This window comes from Bidens hawaiensis, unplaced genomic scaffold (genome assembly GCF_021521415.1).
Source record: "Bidens hawaiensis isolate Kalapana, Puna unplaced genomic scaffold, B.hawaiensis_p1.1 tig00074689_1, whole genome shotgun sequence".
Taxonomy (NCBI): Eukaryota; Viridiplantae; Streptophyta; class Magnoliopsida; order Asterales; family Asteraceae; genus Bidens; species Bidens hawaiensis.
Genome location: NW_027502956.1, coordinates 1 through 25611, shown reverse-complemented (window position 1 = coordinate 25611; position 25611 = coordinate 1). Strand labels below are relative to the sequence as shown.

General features: G+C 32.7%; 1 protein-coding gene across 2 annotated transcripts; it reads left to right on the top strand.

Moving 5' to 3' along the window:
• Positions 1–2093: 2093 nt before the first annotated feature.
• Positions 2094–9018, top strand: LOC143606410 (uncharacterized). Of its 2 annotated transcripts, none has more exons than XM_077082185.1 (21): positions 2094–2239; positions 2463–2525; positions 3738–3922; positions 4032–4137; positions 4224–4298; positions 4378–4437; positions 4520–4624; positions 4698–4808; positions 5732–5773; positions 5993–6085; positions 6183–6310; positions 6404–6696; positions 6788–6909; positions 7009–7051; positions 7127–7218; positions 7413–7461; positions 7605–7675; positions 7832–7942; positions 8570–8670; positions 8804–8849; positions 8923–9018. In XM_077082185.1, exons 1-21 carry the CDS (start codon positions 2096–2098, stop codon positions 8965–8967), a joined length of 2085 nt encoding a protein of 694 aa, XP_076938300.1. In that variant the 5' UTR covers positions 2094–2095; the 3' UTR covers positions 8968–9018. The 2 variants fall into 2 exon arrangements, with proteins under 2 accessions (XP_076938300.1, XP_076938299.1); XM_077082184.1 differs by having other exon boundaries at positions 6183–6331.
• Positions 9019–25611: the final 16593 nt, after the last annotated feature.

Below are 25611 nucleotides of genomic sequence, written 5' to 3'. Positions count from 1 at the left end.
TTAGTCTCATCGCGATACGCGATGACGTGTAATTATCCATAATATCAGTTCATCGCGATAGCCTCCCACCGGACCCATCGCGATACGCGACGTGGAGGTTATGCTGACGAGAAAGGTTGCCTGCCACGCAACATGCTACAAGAATAAAGAAGCGTGTTTTGTAAATTAGGGTTTATCCCTATAAAACTTATGTTTATATTAAATGAGTTTTATTACACTCTATGAAATAAATATCATGGTGTTGTTATAACTATGATAATTTTTTTCTAACTATGGTTCTGATGAAATATTACGCTGCAAATTTATTTTAATAAACACCGATTCCACCACTCAACGTTCATGGCTCCCCTGGTATAGGGGTCGGGGGATGTGACAACCGGGGTCGCCCGCCTTCTTCGAAACAATTTGAAGATTATATTTGTTTAAAAAGGAAATTTGCGGTGTGGAAAATAAATACAATCATCGGTTACAAGAGGCCAAAATGATAGTATCTGGTTTTGATCGTTATACACTAACCTAAAAGTTTATCACAACAATTCCCCACCCCCCACCCCCACCAACATGGGGGGGGGGGGGGTGTTTGAAAATACAAGTTTAGTAATATATATGGTGTACACTAATAATTTTAATTTGACTTATGTATAGAAATATATTTATATACACGTATATAGCATAAAATATTAAAAAAATAATATAATTAAATCATACGTCCTGGTCTGGTTTTATATGGATGGTTTTTTTACAAACCGTAAACCAAACCGTTCGATACGGTTTAAAATTTTCAAAACTGGCAGACCAAAAGTTATGAAAAACCAACAACCATGAAACCAAACCGACGACCGGTTTAAACGATTTCACAGTTTCAATCCGAACTGTGAACACCCTTGGATTAGAGTGGGGGAAAGTTGGATGCAATGGAATGGGTCTCTATTTGTATATAAACAAGCCAAAAATGTGCCAAAAGGTTTTGAATTCGTCAAAATGATTAAATGATATCATAGAAATTACATTAAAAACTAGTTTATTATCGCCATGAAACATTCATATGAAACGTAGATAATTCTAATTAGCCATTAATCGAAGTTATTGTATGATTAAACAAGAAAAATAAACATGTTTGCGTGTCACGAATCGTGACGAACCAAGGGTTATTGGATTAGGTTTAATGCAACAAATGTAAAAAAAACATGAAATAAAACTTTGGATTAAAATCATAAAAATTAAATGACATTATGTTAATTTAATAAATAAATGAAGATTTGAACTATACAAAAATAAATAAATAAAACGGGCTGGGTTTCGGGTTTACAAATTAACGAATGTCACATTTGACTTTTGAAGTCAAACTAGTCAAGAACACCAAATTGATGAAGAATTCGCAGGTTAAGAGTATATTGAAGGTTGGTAAAGAATTAACAGAGTTGAAAGTTTTTTAAATAAGCTAGATGAGTTTGGGAAAGAAGTCAGATCGTTTAATTTTGCAAGATTTGCTTTTTGTGACAAAATAAACAAATTAACAAAATTAGCTAATTAAATAATGGATGGATTGATTGAGAATGCTCTTAAGCGCATTCCCGACAACTTCTATATTTATATCTCTATAATTACACTGTAAATCATTACATTTTTCTCTTTCATATATAATTAAATAATATTTTTTTTACATATTTATAATAATTTTTTTTCCTTCACTCATAATCACCTTCAAATATATTAAAAAAATAAATAAATAGAGGATGAAAAGTGTTACTCCAAATCTTTTTAAAAAAGTTATCTCCTTCCATTGCTTACAACCACTTGAGACCCTATTAAAAAAGTTTAGATTTTTTACCATAATTAAAAAGGAGGTGAACTATAGTCATAATTTTCAAAACATACGATGAAACAACTGAATTGAAAAATATTTTACAAGAGTGAAAATTTTTATAATTGAAACATAAAAAGAAAAATATATAGGCATTTAGGATATGGATTACTACTAAAAAAAAAAAAAAAAAAAAAACCCCGAATCTTAAACACCTACTGCTAGTAGTGCATCAAAATTAATTAGATGAAATGAATGGTATCTAAATCATTTTGACGATTGAAATTAAAGATGGAGAATGGAAGCAATTTGAGTCTGCGGTTATCGAATTTGAGTATTGTTAATGGTGGTTATAACGATAAGGGTGATGATGGAGGTGGGTTGTTTCAGGTCATGAAAGCAGTTGAAGCTGCTGAAGCCACCATCAAACAACAGGTATTATTATTAGCTTCCTACCTAGGTTTATAATAAATAGAGATGATTTTGTTGTTGTTATTGGATCTTATCATGCTACTGCTAAACTAGGTCATAGTGTGTTTCGTTCACTCAAAAAAAGACACCTTTTTACTTTCTTAATGATTCAGAGCAACAAGAGTGCCAAACCTGTCATTAGTCAACACTATACACTTTTTAATGTATTTTTCATTTGTTGGCTCAGGTGGAAGAGAATCATAGATTGAGGTCTGAGCTTCAAAACAAGATTCAGGAACTTGAAAACTATGTATGTCTTCTTCTTTATTTACCATGCAGCCTTGTTCTTTTAGATCAACCCACAAAATCAGTATATCAAACTCAATTTTTTGTATTGTTACTTACTTTTAAAAGTGTGGCAATTAATTTATGTTTTAAACTACTAATTTGGAGAGCATAAACATTAGTGGCAATTGTATGAAATTACTATTTGGAGTTCTAAACAGCCTTGTTCTGAGATTAATATGTCTCGTCTCATTCACTTGGAGCTTTAGGGGATTCAGACCTCAGAGTTTTGATGTTTTAAGTAGATTAATATCATTAACTAAACATTTTGTTTTTCCTTTTTAACTATTTTATTGGTATACTTTGGACATTATTTACTGTTTTCATGAGTTTTAGCTTCAAAAAGTTTTACTCTTTCTATGCATATTGATGCCATTCCCTGTCATTAATGTGAACTTATGATTGTGTTCTCTGGGGGCTTAGCTTTTATGCCCATTTTAACGGGGAGATGAGCCTATCTTTTACCAGTATTGTTATCATTTTGACAAATTGTATTTTTCAACATCAAATCTACAATTCTACAAAGAGCACAACTAGTGAATGGAAAGATAGGTAAGATGACAGATAATTTATACGAACGATGATCTAGATAACAAGGATAATGACATAATGTTTGCGGTAAGTCTAATTTCAACACTTGGAGCGTAGAAAATGGAGAAGAATTTGCGTTGATGGGCCATTTGTCAGTCTAAAATTATTTTCATCTGTATGACTTATTAGAATAACTATAGTACTTATATAATGAATTTAAATAAACCATAAAGTAAACCAGTTTCTCAAGTATTTTTACTTAGGGGAAGTAAATGGTAAGCAAGTATCAATAACACCAAATATATAACTTCTGTTGCAAATTACTGTTTTTTCCATTAGTATACATTACAAAGTATTAATAGCATTATAAAGTTTTCATTACAGTCTTCTAGTTTCCTCTATTTTTGTCATAGTTAAAGATATACCGCATATGTGATAAAAAGTAGCACACTTCATTTTGCAAATGAGGACTGTATCAGTATCATATGAACCTTTTATGTTAAGAAACATCACATATGACCCTGCTTGTAATGTAATGCTACTGTCATATGTTTGCAGAATCTCAGTATTTGTTATGCTGCATACTTTTGAGGTTTTCATAGTCTTTTTCTTTGTTGTTGAAGAATCAGTTATATTTTTATTGCAGAAATCAAGTGATACAAAGACTGAAAGTACTTACCCAATTGGTCATTTGGAAAATAATGAAAATAAGGATTTCATGGAGACCCAAAAGATTAGCGAAACGGTTAAAATGGTTCCCAGTGACCACGCAACAACATTTAATGGGGGCATATTCTCTTCAGCCTCTACATCATCCCTTTCTCCTTCAAGGTATTTAGAACTTTGGATATAAATCATGGATCGAGTATAACATGCTATTCACTTTTTCATTTACATTTATCCACAAGAGAGAACTTTACATAGACAAACACATTGTTAGGTATCAACCAGAACAAAAATATGATCCACAATTCAATGTGTCTGCACATGGACAAAGGCTCGTGACAGTTTCTGAGGTACAAAATGGTGGCGTCCCTTTAAACCAGGTATAGTTGTTTATATATATTTTACTATCATGATTTTTGTTTTTCACAACTCTTTGAATCATAAAGGTTTATATGTGTGTGCATAGGCTGTTATTGACACTCGAGATCAGGAGCAAGAAATTTTGTTTTTGAGAAGGCATCTTGCTGACTATTCAATCAAGGTAGGGCCAATGGATGTGTTATACACTGACATGTCAAACTAAAATATTTCATGTTTACTACAACTGTTGTGTTTTACAGGAAGCTCAAATACACAGTGAGAAGCTTTCATTGGAGAAACGAATTGCTTATATGCGTTTGGTCAGCAAGATATATGTTTACACTTTTCATGTCCTCTCTCTTCTCCTGGAGGTTGTACTAAAACTTATGATGTTTTCTATAGGCCTTTGATCAGCAGCAAAAGGACCTTGTTGATGCAGCATATAAAGCCCTTTCATACAGACAAGAGATTATTGAAGAAAATATACGCCTAACATATGCATTGCAGGTACTTTCTTTTTGTTAAATTCTGTGAAGTTATAAACAGAATGTACTTGAAGATTTGCTCATGGTGTTTTCAGGATGCAGAAGAAGAAAGATCAACATATATATCATCTTTATTGCCCCTTCTTGCTGAATATTCTCTTCAACCACCAGTTGTTGATGCCCAGTCCATTGTTAGTAATGTCAAGGTTAGTATGATAGATTTTCAACTGCGCTTTTGAACTCCATTGACTTGTATGTAAGCCATATAACAACCACTTTTCTGAAGAGAGAGAGAGAAGGATCTTTTTTTTTCTTGGTGTCATAGTTATTAAAGGCGTGTCATAGTTATTAAAGGCGTGCACTTTTTGCGCTTAAGCGCATTTAAAGTGCCAGGCGCATTAATTGCGATTAGCATGCACCAGACATTTAAGGCGCAGTCTTATTTTCTCAAACTCCCCATGTGTATTAAATTCCCTTTAATAATCTGTTCCTATTCTTTAGGAGTCTCTAACACTCCACTATTTAAGGGGTTCCACAATCAATATTATAGCACACAAAATCATCAATAAACTAAGAATTTACAGGTTAGTTTTTTCTTAAAAAACCTAAATTCGATTTTTGTTCTTTGTTTCTTATAATCTTATCTAACTTTAATATTTGTTTCAGCTTTAATATTTGTTTCTTTACTCGGCATTTTTTGTTCTCTGCATTTCGAGTTGTTTTAGTTTTTGGTTTTTCGTTTTTCTAATTATTATGATGTACTTGGTACTACTTCTTGTTTTGGATTTTGGTTTTTGGTTGTTTTATATAAACTATTTGAAGAATGAATGTGTGTGTTCTTTATAAGATGTTCTATTTAAGTTAAAAATTTTGTTTTTATAATGTGCGTTTTTTTTTTCAAAATCGGGCGCTTTTTTTGCGCTTATCGCCTGGGCGCTAGACCCAGCCTCAACGCTTTCGAGCGCTTATCGCATTTGATAACTATGCTTGGTGTAAACATATATTTGTTATGCTATCACAGATTAACATATGTAGTTATGTACTTTCATTCAAGGGTAGTGATTAATGTTGTAAATTGTAAATATTCTCCTTCATGATGTCTAATCAATGGAATTTTTTCTGTGGATAGGTGCTTTTTAGACATTTACAAGAGAAGCTCATAGGTATTGAGGTATGTTGTTTTTACAGGTGGCAATTTCAACCCATTTAGTTATGAAACAGGTCGCTTTTAGCTTAAAAAGGAAACAATCAAATGAGTCGAAAGTGTTACTCATATCAGACAATTTTTTTGTAAATAAAACCAAAAAAAATGGACAAAAGCTGTCTTTCACAATTTCACTTCTCTTGTTATTAATATCTGTGTGAATGATTGGACACTTTCGGTTTGCAGACAAAGCTAAAAGAATCTCAATATCAACTAACAGCTTGGCGTTCAGATGCGAATCCCTCAAGTTACGCACAATCACCGCTGCATTCATTTGGGGTACAATAACAAACAATATCAAACTGTTCATTTTTCTAATTTTCAATATAATACTTGCCAGCATCTAGTAACATGCTAACAAATTTCCATCTTCTAGAACAAAAACGGGCTTGAATTGGTCCCACAAAAACCATACTCTGATGGACAAGAAGTACCAATTTCATCAGATCATCTGACTGCTAGAGGCTGGGATGTTGCAGAAAATTTGGAGCCTGATTCAGGGAGGTATTCACCTATCATGAATCGGTGAGCCATCAAATGTTGACCGTTCATCTAATCAAATATCATTTTATAACCGTCTAATGTTACTTTTTGCAGTAACGATCATTCTCTTGGGCCAAACGCACATGATACTAGTCAGCAGGGTAACTCGTATCCTGCAAGTAAAAATGAGGAAGTTACCAACAAACAAGTTACATTCAGTGATCCCGTTACAAGTAATGATGTTGATGATTTTGATGAGGGAAACCGTGATGAAGGAAACGAAGGGGAACCGTATGCTAATTGGAATTCTAAAAAACCGTCTTATGCAAACACACTTGAAGATCCTAATTTATATTCTCCTTATTTATCTCCAGTTCTTGAAGAACCTGGTTCTTCATTCTCTGAAGGTAACTCTAGTACTGATACTTGAGTCAACACTTGCTTATTGTTTATTTAGCATAAGATGGTCAAACTTTCACTTTTTGTTACAATATTCAGCTGCAGATGATGATCCGTTACCTGCAGTGGAGTCGCTCCAAATTTCAGGCGATGCTTTTCCGGGTCGAGAACTTCAAGCGAGTGGATACTCGATCAATGGAACTACAAGTTGTAATTTTGAGGTCGCCATCTTAAGTTTTTCTAATTTTCAGTTTCAAACTTTAATTGAAGTTAAGTTACATTTCTAGCATTCTTTTAATCTTTTTACAAATATTTTCCAGTGGGTACGACATATGGAAGATGGGTCGGTTAACTATATAGATGGTATTTCTCCTCATGGTCTTACATATTTATTCTTGTATAAATTTATCTATTTTGATGGGAGAATTTGTGAAATAGGTGCGAGACAACCAACCTATCTTGTTACTGCTGATGACGTTGATACACATGTTGCAATTGAAGTCCAGCCTATGGATAATAGAAAGCGAAAGGTATTATAATTTACCTAAATTGATTATTGTTTTTCATTTATTTGATTTTTGATACTGATATGACTGTCATATCTGTTTCCACATTTGTTTGTGTTATATGTGGATAAGTTTAGCTTTCATTTGATAAAATATGACAAAAAGGGTAATTATCTAATACGAGAGATATAACAACTATGTTTGAATTACACTTTCAGGGTGAACTTGTTAAGGTTTTTGCTAATGAAAACAGGAAAATTGTATGTGGTAAGTTTTCTTATTTCTTCCTTCTGGTGTCCAAATGCTACTTTACCTTGCGTTTAGTGGAGAGAGCATTAAAAACTTGCTTTTAAAAGCTCTGTTGTCTGTTGAAGTTTAACAAACTACCAGTCTTTTCCTTGTTCTTACAGATCCTGATATGCTTGGCCATATCAGAAGAGCTCTTCAGACTGGTTATGCTGAACATAGATTGTCATTATGGGTATGACTTGTTTTTTATGCATCATTATATTGTGTTACTATTAGCTAAAGGTGGCAACAACTATATTATTTCAATAATAGTTGGTTTTTATGAATTTAAAATACACTTTGTACGACTTTAAGTTTTCTTTAAATAATCTAATGTTTTTTTTTTCAGACGGGATACCTTGACATATGGGAGCCGGTTACATTAGTGATCAAGAAGGATGGAATTAACATCAAGGGTGGTGGCACTCCAATCCATGAGAAATTCAGTCCAACGGCAACCGTATGTGCTTTCCCACCCTTTTTATTTGAATATTTAATCGTTCTATTTCTCAAAAAAAAAAAATTGTTGAGCTACTCGTGATCGGCTTTTTAAAAACTCGAATCGAGCTGAGGTTAAACTAGCCCGAGCCTGAGCTTGAGCTTTTATTAAGGCTCATTTATTAAAGGAGCCAGAGCGAGCTTCACATTTCATGCTCTAGCCGGGCTCGCGAGCTTAAATATAATCTGTTTTTAATAATTTATTTAACAACTATTATTATATATAAGATAAAGTAAATAAATAATATATTTTATATTATATATAAAAACTATAATTATGACTATATATGTAATAATTATAAAAAATGTGAATAAAATAATTGATAAGTAATAAATGAGTCGAGCCGAGCTGAGCTTAACAAATTACTCACGAGCCAAGCTCAAGCTTTAGAAATACAGCTCTTAATGAGCCAAGATCAAGCTCGAGCCTTCTTAAATTAAAATGAGCCAAACTCAAGCCTAAACGAGCTCGGGCTCGGCTCGGATCGTGTACACCCCTTGAATTTCAAATAGTTTTGGATTCGGATATTTCAGTTAAAGTTATTTGATGTTTTTATTTATTTTTATAAATTGATTTGACCTTTTTCAGGTATTTATTCCAAATGGAAATCCGGTAGAGTTTTCTATTATCGATTTGGGAAGTGTCGAGAGACGTTTACGAGTGGAGGAAGAATCAGCTGCTGCTATCGGGTACTGATATTTTATATGTTATAAGTTTCTAATTTCTATGGATTTTTGGGGATGTAATTTCGTCCCAATATTTTTTTTCAATCATTAATGAGCGGTTTTGAAGCTAAATTTGTTATTTCCACAACTTTTGCAGTTCAAGGGATATCATTGTTCTCACCTTGAGAAACTTTATCAAACGGGTAAGTGATTTCAACAACTCTTGTTGACTGTTGATAATTTTTTATTTATAATTTTATTGAAAAATCGTTGCAGGCTATTGATAAAAAGAAAGCTAAAAAGAAGGGCTTATTCTTTTGATGAGCAAATGCTTGAATTCTCAACTGAAAAGGGTTTGACTTCTATGAAAACAAGTCTTCTTTGTTGGACTGTCCATTTTAATTTCATTTTTATATTTAATTTAATTTATTGTATAAGAGCAACTCCAATGGGTTGTTTAGTTATGAGGTGGCATCATTCAGAACTCTGAACTGGATAAATGCACATTGGAGGTGATGTTCAGTTTAGATCATATCTACAAAACTGGAACTGGATGGAAGTATAATGTTAAATGAGCCTAATCTAATTAATTTTTCATTTAAATTTTGAAACCAATTTCAACCCCCCGCTTTAATTATCTTTCTTTTGGAATTAAAAATAATTTCTTTTTGTTTGTTTTTTTAATGGTAAATTTGTTAATAAAAAATATTATTGTTTATGTAATTTTAAAAAAATTTAATATATTTTTTTGTGTGGTTTTTTTATTTATTGTTTATGTAATTTAAAATTTTTATTTTTTATGACTTTTATTATTTTTATTTTAAATCTATTTACTAGAACTTATTATATTTTTAAATAATATGAAATAAAAAATAAGATACCTATAAAAGTATTTTAGTTTATAGAAAGAAAATATAGAAGTATGTGACTGTGTGGAATATATGAGTGTTTAAAAGTGGATGTATTGTTGGAGGAGGAATGAGAATTTTTGGTGTTTGAAATTGGATACTTGGAAATCTGATGTGGCGCGTTTAGTTTTCTTTACTCGTCCACCATTGTGGATGCTCTAATATATCTGTGTTTTTTTTTATACAAGTAGAGGAATTATTTTAATTATTTTTTTTCTTGGAGGCTAAGACCGGACCAGCATATCGTGGGCAGGACCAAAGGCCGAGCTAAAGGGAAAATGTGGACCGAAGACTGGAGCGGTCTAGAACCAGTCGGTTTTGTATCTGATTTGTGGATTATGCTATCATGATTGTTACATGCATTAGCCATTTGTACAGTGCAAACAATCGTTACATATGAAAGATAATTAGTTCTTGCTCTGTAGCATAGTTTGTGTTGATACGACCATGTTACGTTTTTGGTCTCAAGTTGATGAATATCACACTTGCAACTGCTATTCACTCAGTCGTGGTATATATAGTGTTTGTGTTACGATACAGTAGCTACTATTCACTCACAGCTAAAGATTGTAGAAGAAATCACAGAGGAGATAAACTCTCAAAATCATTAGCTACCCCCATTATATTTTCCGTTCGTCTACTTCACATTTATACTTAACCAAACACCCCCCCCCCCCCCCTCTCTCTCTCTATATATATATACACACATAAGTGATTAATCCATTGTATTATTTGACACCTAACAATGCTCCATCCTTTAAATGAAAGAAAAGAAATAGAAAATTTCTATTCATTTCTTTCTCCTTTTGTATTTCTTTTCTTTCTATGTTTTTTTCTTTTATTTAATAAAATTCAGGAATATAGTTCTCTCATTTAATTTCTTTTCCTTTCTTAAATAAACCTTTGGAACACAATAGTTTTCGTTTCCCTTTATTTCATTTCATTTTCGTCATTAAATAAACTCAGAAACACAGTGTAATAGTTTGTGACCTCACGAACTAAAAAGAAGATAAGGAAAAAGGTAAATTTGACACCGAAATTTGACATCTCTTGACATGTTATTTCAGTCGAGCTACCAAATATATATGTAAAAGTGGCCTTCTATCAAATGATAAAAATTAAAAAACAATTCTAAAATTTATGAAGAAATTGATTAAAATAATTATAAAAGTTACCATAGAATGATTAAAAACTTTCTAAATGCGACCAGAGAATAAAATTTCGAACATATGTAGTGAATAAAGATGGGGAAATAAAGAACTTTTTTAATACTGTGTATATTGTATCTAATATACAAAACAAATGGAAATTATCGAATATATAGGGTATTTAGTTAAAATGATTACATACAATATATAAAATTTTATAATCTTTATTTAAATAATAAATATCAGCGAAAAACTTTATGAATATTATATTTTTTTCATATAATAAAGTTGTTAAGTGAGTATCTACATGGTGTTTGATAATAAGTGTGAATGATTGTTGACGAACGAAAAAAAATAGCTAGTCATAGCAGCAGCATTACATCGTTACGTTCAAATCTATGAAAGTTAATACAATGTAATAATTAGGGTGTGTACGATAATATATTAATAAAAGGAAAAACTACCAAAATAAACATGTTTGATAAAAAATTTACCAAAATATACATGTCTATTTTAGCCTACATCCCTCCAATCATTGGTTTTTTAATCAATAAACAACTGACACGTCACCGAAGCCGGCTAAGACGGCTAAGCCTTAGCCGCCACTTTATAGGCACGAAATTTTATGAAAAGTGCCTTTAGCAAATAGAAATTCGACACGTGTCAAAGACGGCTAAACTTAGCCTACATCTATGGTTATTTAGCCGGCATCTTTGACTCTTAGCTGGCTTTGGGATACGTGTCTATTTAGTTAGCCGGCTCCAACTCGGCTCGTAGGCTAAGGCTTCACATAGCCGCCTTCTTTTTTTTTCATTTAGCCGCCAAAATTGAATATTTTACCAAACTTATCAACTCTATTAAATATTTAGCCGGCTTCACTTAGCCTTCTTCTTAGCCGGTGTAGGTTTAGCCCCCAAAATTAAATATTTTTACCTACTCAATTAATTATTTAGCCGGCTTCGCTTAGCCGTCAACTTTTTTTCTCCTAGCCGACATGTTTTAGTCATCAGAAATAAATACATTTACCTACCCAAATTTAATTTTTCACCAACCATTTTTATAAACCTATACAACCATATTCACTACATCTTATAAAACAATCTTCACCATCTCAAACTTTTTTACTTTCTTATCACAAGATTCTCATATTTTAAGAAAATATGTTTGTTAACGTCGTTGTTTACTCAAATCAGATTGTAGGCTTTACTTAGCCAGGTTTTTTATGAATGAATTAACTTGGTTTTTTTATTAAAATTATTTTTATGTACTTAGATACTAACAAAAAAGTAATACACGGAAATGTTCATTAATAATAAAAATTAAGAAACATAGTAATAACAAAGCATACTAAATAAAGATTACAATCTACTCAATGGTAGGTCGATAACGCCAAATGTAAATTTTTTCTGCCATAATCCTCCGATATTTAAGCATTTTCTTCTTAAAATCTCCTTCAAATTAAGCTGTTTTTCAAAACATAAATGTTCCATTAACATACAAGCAAATACCCCCAAAAATTTATATTTGGCGTTGTCGGCATACCATCGAGTAGATTGTAATCTTTATTTAGTATGCTTTGTTATTATTATGTTTCTTAATTTTTATTATTAATGAACATTTCCGTGTATTACTTTTTTGTTAGTATATACGTACATAAAAATAGTTTTAATAAAAATAAACCAAGTTAATTCATTCATAAAAAACCCGGCTAAGTAAAGCCTACAATCTGATCTGAGTAAACGACGACGTTAACAAACATATTTTTTAAGAATATGAGGATCTTGTGATAAGAAAGTAAAAAAGTTTGAGATGTTGAAGATGGTTTTATAAGATATAGTGAATATGGTTGTATAGTTTTATAAAAATGGTTGGTGAAAAATTAAATTTGGGTAGGTAAATGTATTTATTTCTGATGGCTAAAACATGCCGGCTAGGAGAAAAAAGTTGACGGCTAAGCGAAGCCAGCTAAATAATTAACTGAGTAGGTAAAAATATTTAATTTTGGGGGCTAAATTTACACCGGCTAAGAAGAAGGCTAAGTGAGACCGACTAAATATTTAATAGAGTTGGTAAGTTTGGTAAAATATTCATTTTTGGCGGATAAAATTAGACGGCTAAATGAAAAAAGAAGGCGGCTAAGTGAAGCCTTAGCCTACAAGCCGAGTTGGAGCCGGCTAAGAAAGAATATTTGGAGCCAGCTAACTAAATAGACACGTATCCCGAAGCCGGCTAAGAGTCAAAGATGCCGGCTAAATAACCATAGATGTAGGCTAAGTTTAGCCTCCTTTGACACGTGTCGAATTTCAATTGGCTAAAGGTACTTCTCATACAATTCCGTGCCATAAAGTGACGGCTAAGTCTTAACCGCCTTAGCCGGCTTCGGTGACGTGTCAGTTGTTTATTGGTCAAAAAATCAATGATTGAAGAAATGTAGGCTAAATAGACATGTCTATTTAGGTAAATTTTTGGTCAAACACGTTTATTTTGGTAATTTTCCCTTAACAAAATTATATGCATGGTTTTAAATAATTTACTGTCTAATATAAATAGCATAAATTAGTTAGTTCAAAATATAATGAATCAATTAATTTATAATTATTAAAATTAGAACTAACTTTTCATAATAATAGTGAAATAAAAAACTGCAATATTTTAAAAATTTACAAATCAAATAAAAGTATAATTTTTGTAGGAATTTAAGACTCTCAGGTATAAATGCTTATTTACTTCCCTGTTTATAGTATGTCACGTCACGTCACATCACATCTCATTTCACCATATCTCCTTTTATAATGGTCACCAATATCACTTCCCTCCTTTTTTAAATTAAATTAATAATATTTCTATAACTAAAATTAATTCGGTATGACAAAAAATTAATTTAATCTAAGTAAAATTAAAGTTACATAAAAATTTACGTTCATTAATTAAAATATTTTTTTTTTAAAACAAATCCACTTTCGTTAAATAATATTTCAAAAAAAAACTTAAATAGATAAAGATTAATTAATTAATATGTATATAGATTTTGTTTAAAATAATTACAAATATAAATTATTGGCCAAAGACTAATTTTATTTTTTCAAACAGTAGCCAAAGATTAATTGATATGCCAACTTAATCTAGTGAACTATAAATGAAAATAAAACTTTTAATTTGAAAAAATATTTAATCTACATCTATATATAATATATATAAACGAAAACATAAAAATCATATGTGTCGCAATGTGGCAACTCTCTCTTTTTTGGAGTCACCATATTTGCTTGATTTTTAAATGGAAGTTTCTCATACATTTGACCCGAATTCACGGTATGAGTCTTATCAAACCCAAATATTTCTTAAACGAGTTCTAACATCTCATTATATTAAAACCTAATCTCACCAAGTATTTGATATAAAAATCCTATAAATTAGTGATATACTAAAAAGTAATATATTTGTCCTTTACTTAGGTATTATATATAGTATAGATATGAATCTTATATTAACTATATTATGCTTTAAATATAAACATATATTAGTAATTGTTGTTATAACAAGATATGCAAGATATAATTGTTATACGTAAACTATGAAAACCAAGATTATATAAATTACTTGCAAATTCATACAATTTTATTATAAAATATTTTAATTTATAGTTTAGCTTCTTTTTTTTTTTTTATTATGTGTATTTTTATTTGTTCACGGGTCATGTTTATGGTGTTAAATTTTGACACTACAATAGACTGAAAATTTAATTAATTAACATCTACATATTCCGAACATTTGAATATATAAAGATTATTAAACTATCCATCTATAATATATATAAACGAAACATTTAAAAGTTCTCTGGCTGCTCCTTAAATTCTCTCAAGTCATCAGATTGTATTATTTGTAAATGGAGGCTTCTAATGCATTTGACCAGAATTCACAGGTATGGGTCTCACCAGATCCAGATATTCCTTAAACGGGTTATAGCATCTCATTAAATTAAAAATTAATCTCACCGAATATTTGATATGAAAATCATATAAAATAGGGATATACTAAAAAAATAATATTTGATATATTTAAAAAAGATATATATTATTTATAATTAAAAAAAATATAGTTAAAAAAGCGGGTCATGGGTCTCACCAAACCCAAATAGCTTTTAAACCGGGTTATATATCTTATTTATTTGTGAAACACTTGTATCATAAGTATATTATTAACTTCTGTACAATAAATAAAATTAAAATCCAAAAAATATATAAATATTATAAACGAATAATGAAAACAACCCCCGTAATACTAGGGATAAAGATCTTGGCTCGGGATGTAGGATGATGTTTGTGTGTGTTTTTCAAGGTGTAGGTTATGGTGTAGAGATGGATAAAAATGGAAAGGTTTAGAGTTTAATGGGTATTTATACTCCCTTAAGCCCATGGATTTTAGGCTCATCTTTCTTTTTTGGTCCATATTTAATTCCATCTAATTAGCCTATTCCACCTATCTTTAATCTTTTATTATTTCTCTATTAATTCAAGTAAACTTTTACATCATAAACAAATAATACATTAATTATTATTCTTGAAAATTTCGGGATGTTACAGTCTCCTTATCAGTAACTTTAAAATATAGTTTCAAGAACCAAGTACATGTTTATTTAAAACCACAAAAAATTGTCCAACATTTTCGAGTGTACAATGAAATCACTCGATCTACCACACCCATTGCTCACAAAACTTTAGTTTTTCCATTACCTGAAAACACGTTGAAAATTCTAGTCAACACATGGTTGGTGAGTTCACATTATAAATATTTTTCGATTTATCTTTTGGTATAATCTATATACCCTTTTACACAATAATAATTCTCACATTTTATTTAATATTACAATTGTATTAGTCATATATTTGTAAAATAATTGTGGATATGTGTCACTTTGTGGTTAATCCTCATAGTTTTTTTTTAACAATTATTTACTTTCCTTTTACACTTTATTTATATTACGGGGGTTGTTTTATATTATTTGTTTTTAATATTTATTAACTTTTTGAAATTTTATTTTTTTATTGTATGAAAGTTAATAATATACTTTTGGTTTGATGATAAATTGTTTCACAAATAAATGAGATGCTATAAACCAGTTTAAAAGCTATATGGATTTGATGAGACCCAAGATTCGTATATTTTTTTACTATAAAATTGGTTTTTTAATTATAAATTATATATATCTTTTTTTAAATAAATCATATATTAATTTTTAGTATATCCCTACTTTATAGGATTTTTATATCAAATAATTGATGAAATTTTTTTATTTAATGAGATGTTATAACCCGTTTAAGAAATATCTGGGTTTGATGAGACTCATACCCGTAAATTCGGGTCAAATGCATGAGAAGCCTCAATTTAAAAATCAAGCAAATCTGGTGACTCCAAAAAAAGGGGGAGCGACCACATCGCGACACGTAGGATTTTTATGATTTAGTTTATATATATTATAGATATATAAATTGATTAAATTATTCATATTCCTTTTAACTCTATTTATATTATATCTATACATTTTTTTGTAAAAAAAAATATAAGTATTTACATATTATACTAATATACGTTGTTAGAATATATTTCACAACATACTCAGTGAAATCCAAAATTCAATAACAAAGCGTGTTTGTGAAAAGAGTATAATTTTAAATGTTATCATCAACATATTATACTATGTATACGTTGATGATTGTAAATAAAAAACTTTAATAAGCTTTCATATATATATATATATATATATATATATATATATATATATATATATATATAAATGAAACTTTTAAAAACTCTCTGGTTGCTCCCTACATTCTATCAATACACCAGATTGTTTTATTTATAAATTGAGGGTTCTCATTCATTTGACACAAATTCACATGTATGGGTCTCACCAAACCCAGATAGCCCATAAACAGGTTATAACATATAATTAAATTAAAAATTAATCTAACCAAATATTTGATATGAAAATACTATAAAATAAGGATATACCAAAAATAATATTTATTTTTTTTAAAGTAAATATTATTTATAATTAAAAAACAATTTTATAGTAAAAAAAATAATAAACGGGTCATTGGTCTCACCAAACCTGGATAACTTTTAAACCGGGAGATAAAATCTCATTTATATATGTGAATCCTTTCATCACAATAAATAAATTAAAATTCAAAAAAATATATTAATATCATAATCGAATACTGTAAAACAACCCCGTAATCCGGGGTGGGGTGGGGTGGGGGGGGGGGGTTAAATCTAGTAATTAAATAAAAGAACTTAATATGTTAGGCTTAAAATTTGGGCTTTAAATAAAAACCCTAAAATTTGTCACGGTGGTTTATTTCATCCTCTCCTCTTTACAACATGTATTTGTTTTTTATTTTTCTTCTTCTTCTTCTTCTTCTTCTTCTTCTTCCTCCTCCTCTTCTTCTTCTTCTTCTTCTACTATAGTTTATTCAAAAAAAAAAAAAACTGAAGAGACTACGTCGGGATTGGGGCTCGCAGGGCTCAATAAGCGGCAATAAGACAGACAAGCCCAAGAAGTAAGGCCTAGCCCAATGGTATCCAGTGCATACCAAGACAAGAGCCAAAGTCAACCCGGTCGCTATTGGTCTGGTCACAAGACAGAACTGGAACATACATAATCCAAGAGGAAAGGAGATGTCCAGCGGGGAATAGCAAGTATCCTGCCAAAGTCAGGAGGAGGAGGAGGAGAAACCAATGGATAATAGACTAGGCCTAGGGAGTAACGATCCAGGGAAGATTCCTCTAGAGCACTATATATGTATACAAACCTATTGTAAAACGGTTATGTTGGATCAATACAATAAACTTTCATTCTTAGTTTTGCATGGTCATCTTTGATTAAAACGAACAAACAAAACCCTCACATACGAACACACATAATTCTCACACAGTTCATTTGAGGTTTCAACATTGGCGCCATCTGTGCGACCTGTTTGAGTAACAGTCTCAGCTATAGTTTTAGAGAAGATGACCGACCTGAATCCAGAAGAAACACTATCTATGTTCAAGTTTATTTCTGGCAGCGAAAGCACACTGGTAACACCGGCGGGTGATGGAGGAAGAGATCTACCTAAAACGGATCTTCCTCCGGGGAACACACAAGAAACTGAAGGACCGGTGCTAATCGAAGATGAGACGGAGAAGTAGGACCAAAGACCAAGGGTCAAAAAGGGAAATACCTTTGGAGAAGGGTGGAAGATAACTCCTGAGTTCGTACGAGCCCACAAGGACGCATCAGGGCGTGTCTAGAAGAGCAAGAAAAGAAGGAAAAGCTCATGGGAGTCAAGACACACCTGTCATTCGAAACACCTGGGCCGGAGGAGGAGGAACCCAGTAGTGTCCAGAGTAAGGATTCCAATGTTCTTTTGGAGTCCCATGTCACTCTCCTTTCCTTCCTTAAAGGAAAGGAGAAGAAAAAATCTGTGTTCGCCACACTAGACACTCCATACCGTCCGTCCGACAAGTTAGATGTGTCCAAAAAATTACTCTTGGATAGCGGAAGCCACCCTACCTCCTAAGCTCCGCTATCCCTCCACTGTAGAAAATTACGACGAACTCAGGATCCGGAAGACCACCTGCATGACTTTCGAGGAGTCGGGTTGGTAAGTGGGTGGTACATGCCGGCCTGGTGCTTGACGTTCCCCCATACTTTAACGCGGGGGGGGGGGGGGGGAGCGCGAGTTTGGCTTGACTGTATTGAATCAGGAAGCATAGATAATTATGAGGAACTGAGGGGAAAGTTTTTGCGGAATTTCATCCAACAACGGAAGGCTATGAAGAATCCTAACGAGATTCTACACATCAGGAGGAGGGATGAAGAAAAGGTGGAACAGTTCATGGATCGATACATGGCTGAAAGCATGCATATTAAGGGGGTGCCGGAAGTTATGAAGATTAGCGGCTTCATAAATGGGGTAAGATTTCCCAGCTAGCAGAAAAACTGGGGGAGGATTTTCCGTCCACTTTTGACCAGCTGATAGACCAGGTTCGAGCTTTTGTTAGAGGGAAAGACACGGGATCCAAAATACGGGAATGGGAAAATAAGAAGCTGACACCTAGGCCCCTAGGGGGAGGGTATTGGAGGCCCAAGTCCCGGAAAGAGCCGGACGCCATTCGAAAAAGCCCGTTTTATGCAATACCGACCCCCCGGGAACCACTCTAGTTACCCACCCACCACAACATATCACTCGCCCCGATTTCCTGTCAGCATATGCCCAGAGGGAGGACGGTACAGGCCCCATTATGGCGAGAAGCAACCACCTGGATGAGAGGATGTACTAGTGGTAGATAAGGCCAAGTACCCACCCAAGACGTCTAACCCATTTAAGCAAGCATACAAGCCCAACCCCCAAGGGTATTGTAACTATCACAAAAGCCATGGTCATATCACTGAAAGTTGCATCCAGCTGAAAAAATTATGGGAGGCAACACAAAAATCTGGGCAGTTACCCCTTCCCGCCAGAGGATCTCCCTTAAAAGTCAAGGAGGAAGACGAGGACAAGCACTTCGTGGATATGATACGAAGAAGGGATGAGGAAGGAGAGAACCCGGGAAGGATCCCCAAGATAGGGAGAGTAGGATTTTTAGCTTCGAACATAGCAGTGATGAAAGAAGCGATATCTTTCACGGGCCTGGGGGAGGAAGAGGCCATGGAAATGCCCCTGAATATCTCGGCAAGCGTAGCCGGACACCGGGTAGCCCTTCCATGTCGATGGAGGGGGCGGGGTAGAAGTCATGTACAAGCACTGTTTTGTAAGACTGCAAAGAGAAATCCGAAGCAGTCTGGAAGAGGACGTGTGCCCATTAATGGGGTTCTCGGGGGAGGTGGTGGAACCTTTAGGCTCTTTAACCCTCTCATTTACTATTAGGGACGGGGGAGAAAGCCAGAACGGTTTATCTTCGTATCTCCGTGGTGCGGGCACCGTCAAAATACAACATCATATTGGGCAGACCAGGGATGAAGGCACTTCGAGCCGCCCTGTCCATAGTTCATGGGTGCATAAGATTCCCCACTCCAAAAGGGATAGCTACTGTCCGATTAGAAATAGTAGCTAGTGTTGGAAGGGGAACTAAGGCAAAGAAAGGGGTAGAGGAATGGGTTATCAACGGGGAACACCCGGACCAAACGGTGAGAATTGGGTCCCAATTATCTGACTGAGGTAAGGCCGGTTTGAAGGAGGTGCTACTTCGTAACGCGATGTCTTCGCGTGGAAACATGAAGACATGACCGGGGACCCACGAAACCTGGTGCAACACAGTCTTGGCGAGTTCTATTGGATGGAACCGGTCAAACAAAAAAATAGAAGTCTGCCCCCCAAGAAAAGCCAAGCAATGCTGGAAGAAACCTCTAAACTTTTGCAAGCAGGGATTGTGCGGGAGGTTAAATATCCTCGATGGATATCAAACCCTGTCATGATCGCGAAATCGGACAACAGTTGGCGCATGTGTGTTTATTTCAAGGACTTGACGACAGCCTGCCCAAAAGATTCGTACCCTCTCCCTGAGATAGAAAAGAAGATAGAATCCATGGCCTAGTTTCCTCTCAGATGTTTCTTAGACGCCTACACAGGGTACCATCAAATCCAAATGGACCCTTAAGATGGAGAAAAAAAACTTCCTATACCAACGAGGGTACTTTTTGCTACACCAAAATGCCCTTTGACCTGAAGAACGCAGGGGTGACCTATCAACGCTTCATGGATCTACTGTTTGATCAACAGAGAGAAAGGAATGTAGAGATATATGTCGACGATCTCGTCATCAAGAGCACGAATGAAGACAAAATGCTAGACGACATCAAAGAAACCTTCAACACGCTCAGGGGGGCCAACATGAAACTCAACCCCGGCAAATTCTCGTTTGGAGTTCAAGAAGGAAAATTTATGGGGGTGTTAGTCACCAAGGAGGGTGTGACATTCGCAAATTTCGGGTTATATTGTATTTGTTTTTATGTTGTAAACCGACCCGATTTATATCCCGAACATTTCAAATATACAAAATATTAGATTTTATGTTACTAAATCATCCCCACTTGTTTAATTTGAAAAATCCCTTTTATGGATTCAAAAACACCTTTAAAACGCTCAAATTACATCGAAAACGAACTTTCGGGACGCAAAACGAACCACACAAGACGAGCTTGACCAACCAACCGCACCCCGGACCACGCCGCGCCGTGCGGCCAGGGCAAGGGGGCTGGTCGCATGGCGCAATGCCCTTCAGATCAGATTCATGTTGTTTGTGGTTTATGTCCTTTTATCCAATCCGATTTTTACCCATTAAACCTAATGTAAAACCCTTTCAATATTATCCTATTTATTCACTCCACCATCCTTCATTAATCCCTGCTCACACTTCAATTTCTCTCTCAAATTCTTAAGATTTAAGGTTGTTTTCTTTGTTCTGGGCAGTTTGACTTTCAAAAGTCAAACTGACCATAATACTTGATTTTAAACATCATATTATTACTTATAACTTATGGCACAACATATATATAATATACATCCCTTGTTACCTTTGGTGGTCACTTCTCCGGTCTCGGTCGGTGGAGTGCCGGGCCTCGTAAGGCAAGACTTCATGGAGGACTTTTGTGGTCCTTGATATATATTTAACTATCTAACCGTCTAACTTTGTTATTGCTTACTAACCATGCTTAACTTCTGCTAATTTTAGATTGTATATCATATTTATGAAGTTCCATGGTTATGGGTTTGTAGAGACTAGCCTCGGTTTAACCGTAAATAGCTCTAAACCGTAAACCGAACTTTTTTTACTAGTTTTGTTAAATAATTGTTTAAACATGCTTATTGTTAGATCTAAGTTTCTAAAATCACTTTTTATAAGTTCTATGGTTATGGGTTTGTAGAATCTTACCTCGGTCTTAACCCGAAACAAGATCCGAACCGAAAACCGAACTTTCGTTTAAAGACTTTATTGTTAACTTTTTGTTTGTAAAACTAAAGTATCATCATTTATAAATTATTATACAAGTTCTTTGATATTTGGGCATGTTGCAACCATCCATGAACCTATTGTGAGATGAAAACCGAACCAAACCGAACTAACCGATTTTCACTCGCTTAAGACACACAAGTGTGTTTCTAGCTATCAAGACTTGTATATTTCTTTAAAAATAGTTTATACACTGATTTTAAATATTTCCTCAAAGTACTTGGAATGTTGAATCCAACTTGATTTTATAACAAAGTTTGGACCGACAAAACCCAACACTCGCTTAACGGACGTTGTTATTCTAAAACAATAGAACTACATACTTGGTTAAGTCTTCTTAAATTTTATCGAGTTATCTCATAACATTCATTATTTTGGAAAGTTGACTTTGGGTTTGACCAATTATGCCCGAACCAACAACCCGAAACACTCGTTAAAACCCGTTTTAGTATATATATTATAAAGAGGCTTGCATTCTTGCATTTTTACCCACCTTATTACTTAACATAGGTTGAGTAAATATTAAGGGCTAGATACTTTAACCCGGTTTTGAGCAAACTTATATTTTTAAATGACTATTATTATAATTTCTTAAATATTTACATTTTAAACCTTAAACTTTAAATTGTTTACATTTCCTATCATTTATTTTATTTAAAGAACTTCCTAGACAACCTTTTAAATACAAGACTTCCTTTCATCTAAGCTTTGCTCGTTAAACCTCATCCTTCCGGTTGCTCGTCATTTTACCAAATCAAGTTTATTACTTGAAAGTGAGTACTTACATTCCCTGTTTTTTATCTTTCCTTTTGGGGGTGATATTGCATACTTATTCAAACTAAATGTTTTATACTTGAGTCTTAACCCACAAACTTTATTGTATACTTTGCTTAAATAAATGTTCGATTTGGTGTTATATGCTTACATGCTTAATTGCTAATGTGTTTACCGCTTTTGGTTGGTTGATTCATAAATCCGAGCTATTTGGTATTCTCTTATAGAAAGGTGTCGTTAATGTATTCTTATTAACGATTTATATAAATCCGAGCTATTTGGTATTCTCTTATAGCAAGGTGTCGTTAATGTATTCTTATTAACGATTTCATATAAATCCGAGCTATTTGGTATTCTCTTATAGCAAGGTGTCGTTAATGTATTCTTATTAATGATTTCATATAAATCCGAGTCTATTTGGTATTCTCTTATAGACGGTGTCGTTAATGTATTCTTATTAACGATTTCATTATCTAAATGTTGCTTTTATTTATTGTTTCGTATACAAGTTGTGGAATTTCCTATTATATACTTATTGTTAAAAACTATGAAATTGCTCACCAACCTTTGTGTTGATAAACTTTATTTTATGGAATGTTACAGGTTTGAATTTAGATTGGCTCGAGAACTTGAAGAAAAACGTTGTCAAGACTATTAAGATAATAGCAAAACAAACGATATATCATTTGCTATGTTTGAATGTTGTTATTGTATGAACAAGTTATGTGACGTGTTATGATTTTATGAATTTAAATGAGTTGATTAAATATTGTCACTTTAAATAGTGTCTTGTGTTCTTGAGTAATCCGTTGCACCCCGACATGTTCCGCCGCATTTGGTCGGGGTGTGACAGATTGGTATCAGAGCCACAAGACTATAGGATAGGTGGTTAGACGTAACGACCTAGTATAGTCTATGCTTTAGAGTCCTTATACATGTTGCCTATACGTGTTTACCCTACTCGATTGTTCATTACACTTATTATTTATATACTCATTAATCTCATTAAATCGTAAATATACACATACATGCACTCTCATAATAATCTAAGGTATTCTTAACTTACCGCAAAAACATTAGTTTTTATTGTGTTTTATGGATCATGAGCTTAACTTGGATTCCGTTGTTTCAAATCTCCATAAAGATTGTCTCATATGAGACGACCACTTTAAGTTGTCAAATGCGAGCGTTCCGGTCGCCATCCAAGTTTTGGTGTTGAAACATAAAAGTCTCGGTGGTACGTGGACTAGTGTTTTGACATCCCGTTGTATCTCGATTTATTACTTTTTGATTATTGTTATTTGAGTCAAAAACATGAAAAAGACGCGGTGGTACGTGCACATGTTTAGAATCCAACTTGGTATTTTTGTAAAAAGGTTTTTGAGTGTCGGAATATCAAGTCATGGTGGTTCATGCACGACTTTTCCGCCTTTAAATCTTAAGTCATTATTTACAAGTTTCAAGGATTTAAATAAATTTTCCTCTATTTAATCATATTAATCCTCAATCACAAAATTCTCATTTATATAATTCTATCTGACCATTATGATTCATTCTAATATGTTTTGATTTCACGTAGTAAGTTATTTCTCATTTTGATTTCACACCACGATTTTATTACAAAATTTCGTTTATTGTCATCACTTCAATATAAGCTAAAAATATTTTGAACTATTCATAATGATTTTTTTATATGTCATCCTTGTTCATTTAGACTTTTATAAAAAAATATTTATCATATGAATTTCATCATATTAAAAAGGTTTTATGATAAATTTTAACTTGATTTTTCAAGTAGAGTTCCATTATATAAATTTTAAATTGTCTTTAAAGATTCTCATACAAGATTTCATAACAATTTTAGTTTTATAACAATCCCGTTTATTTTGAACTATCATTTCACAACATTGATTATTTAAATTTCTCACAGCGTTTTAATTACTCTATATTATATGATACACATGGTAAAATTTTCATTACCCAAATTTATTTCCATGACAACTTTCGTTATGAAAATTTTAAATTCATTATAACTTTTCACAAATAAAATTTGTATTATACGATTCAACTTGTTTTAAATTTCGTAAGATAGTTTTGCCTTGATTTTTCAAGAAATTCACAAACATTGTAATTGTCTTGAAAATTCTCATGCAAAACTTCATAGAAATTCTAATTGTAAAGATGTCGTTTATTTCGATTTATCGATTTACAATGTCGGCCATCTTAATTTATCATGATATTTTCGATACACGATATTAAATAACGAACGTGATAAAAATTTTCATTTACGCAAATTTTATTCTCAAAACAAACTTTCATCATTCATATTGATACCTCATAACAGATTTCGACATTCAATTCACTTATTTTAATTTCCTCATAAGCAAAATCTTATTTTGATCTTTATAAAAATTGATTTTGCTTCCTCATGACAATTGGCTTTTATTTGTACAATAGACTTCAAAATGCAAACTTTATTATCTTAGTTTCCCGTGATAATTTCCATTATTTAATTTTAAGCATTTCAAGAACGATTTATGTTACGCGGGTTGGTTTATTTCAAAATTTTCTCGTAAATTATTTTACAATCTAAGCCGACCCAATGTATCGTAACAACTCTCGATTTAGTGAAAAATTTTTAGCAAAGAAATTGTGTGATTCACATACTTGAATCTCAATATTTTTGTTTTTTTTATAAAAACATTACGTTTCAAACATTTGTAGGAACCACCTAAAATAACTTTCTTTAACCATTATAACAACCTTTTTACAAACATGAGTTTGCTAAAACGCGAACCATCTGTGGTGGTTCACGAAAGTTACGTTTTTCTCGCCATATATATATATATATATATTTGTAATTTTATTATCAAAAGTTTCATGAATGTTTCAATAATTATTTATAAATTATGATATTTCAATTTAAAACTTATTATTAGTCAAAATTTCCATAAACACAACCACAAGATTCCAAACACTCGTATTCCAACTCAAACTATCACCTTAAATCAAACCATCCTTCCACTTCAAGAGTTTTCCCACGCAATCTAATCTTTCATAAAAATGAACGAAACCTAAGATCCAAAAGTATACCATCACCAACTCAACCCCATGCAAATCCAAGATGTAAAAAGCTC

Excerpts from the sequence above, each read along its gene's own strand:
- LOC143606410 (XM_077082184.1), top strand. The coding sequence starts at position 2,096 with ATGGAGAATGGAAGCAATTTGAGTCTGCGGTTATCGAATTTGAGTATT. Across the intron at positions 3,923-4,031 it reads TCATCCCTTTCTCCTTCAAG|GTATCAACCAGAACAAAAAT; the intron begins GTATTTAGAACT and ends ACACATTGTTAG. Across the intron at positions 7,052-7,126 it reads GTCGGTTAACTATATAGATG|GTGCGAGACAACCAACCTAT; the intron begins GTATTTCTCCTC and ends TTTGTGAAATAG.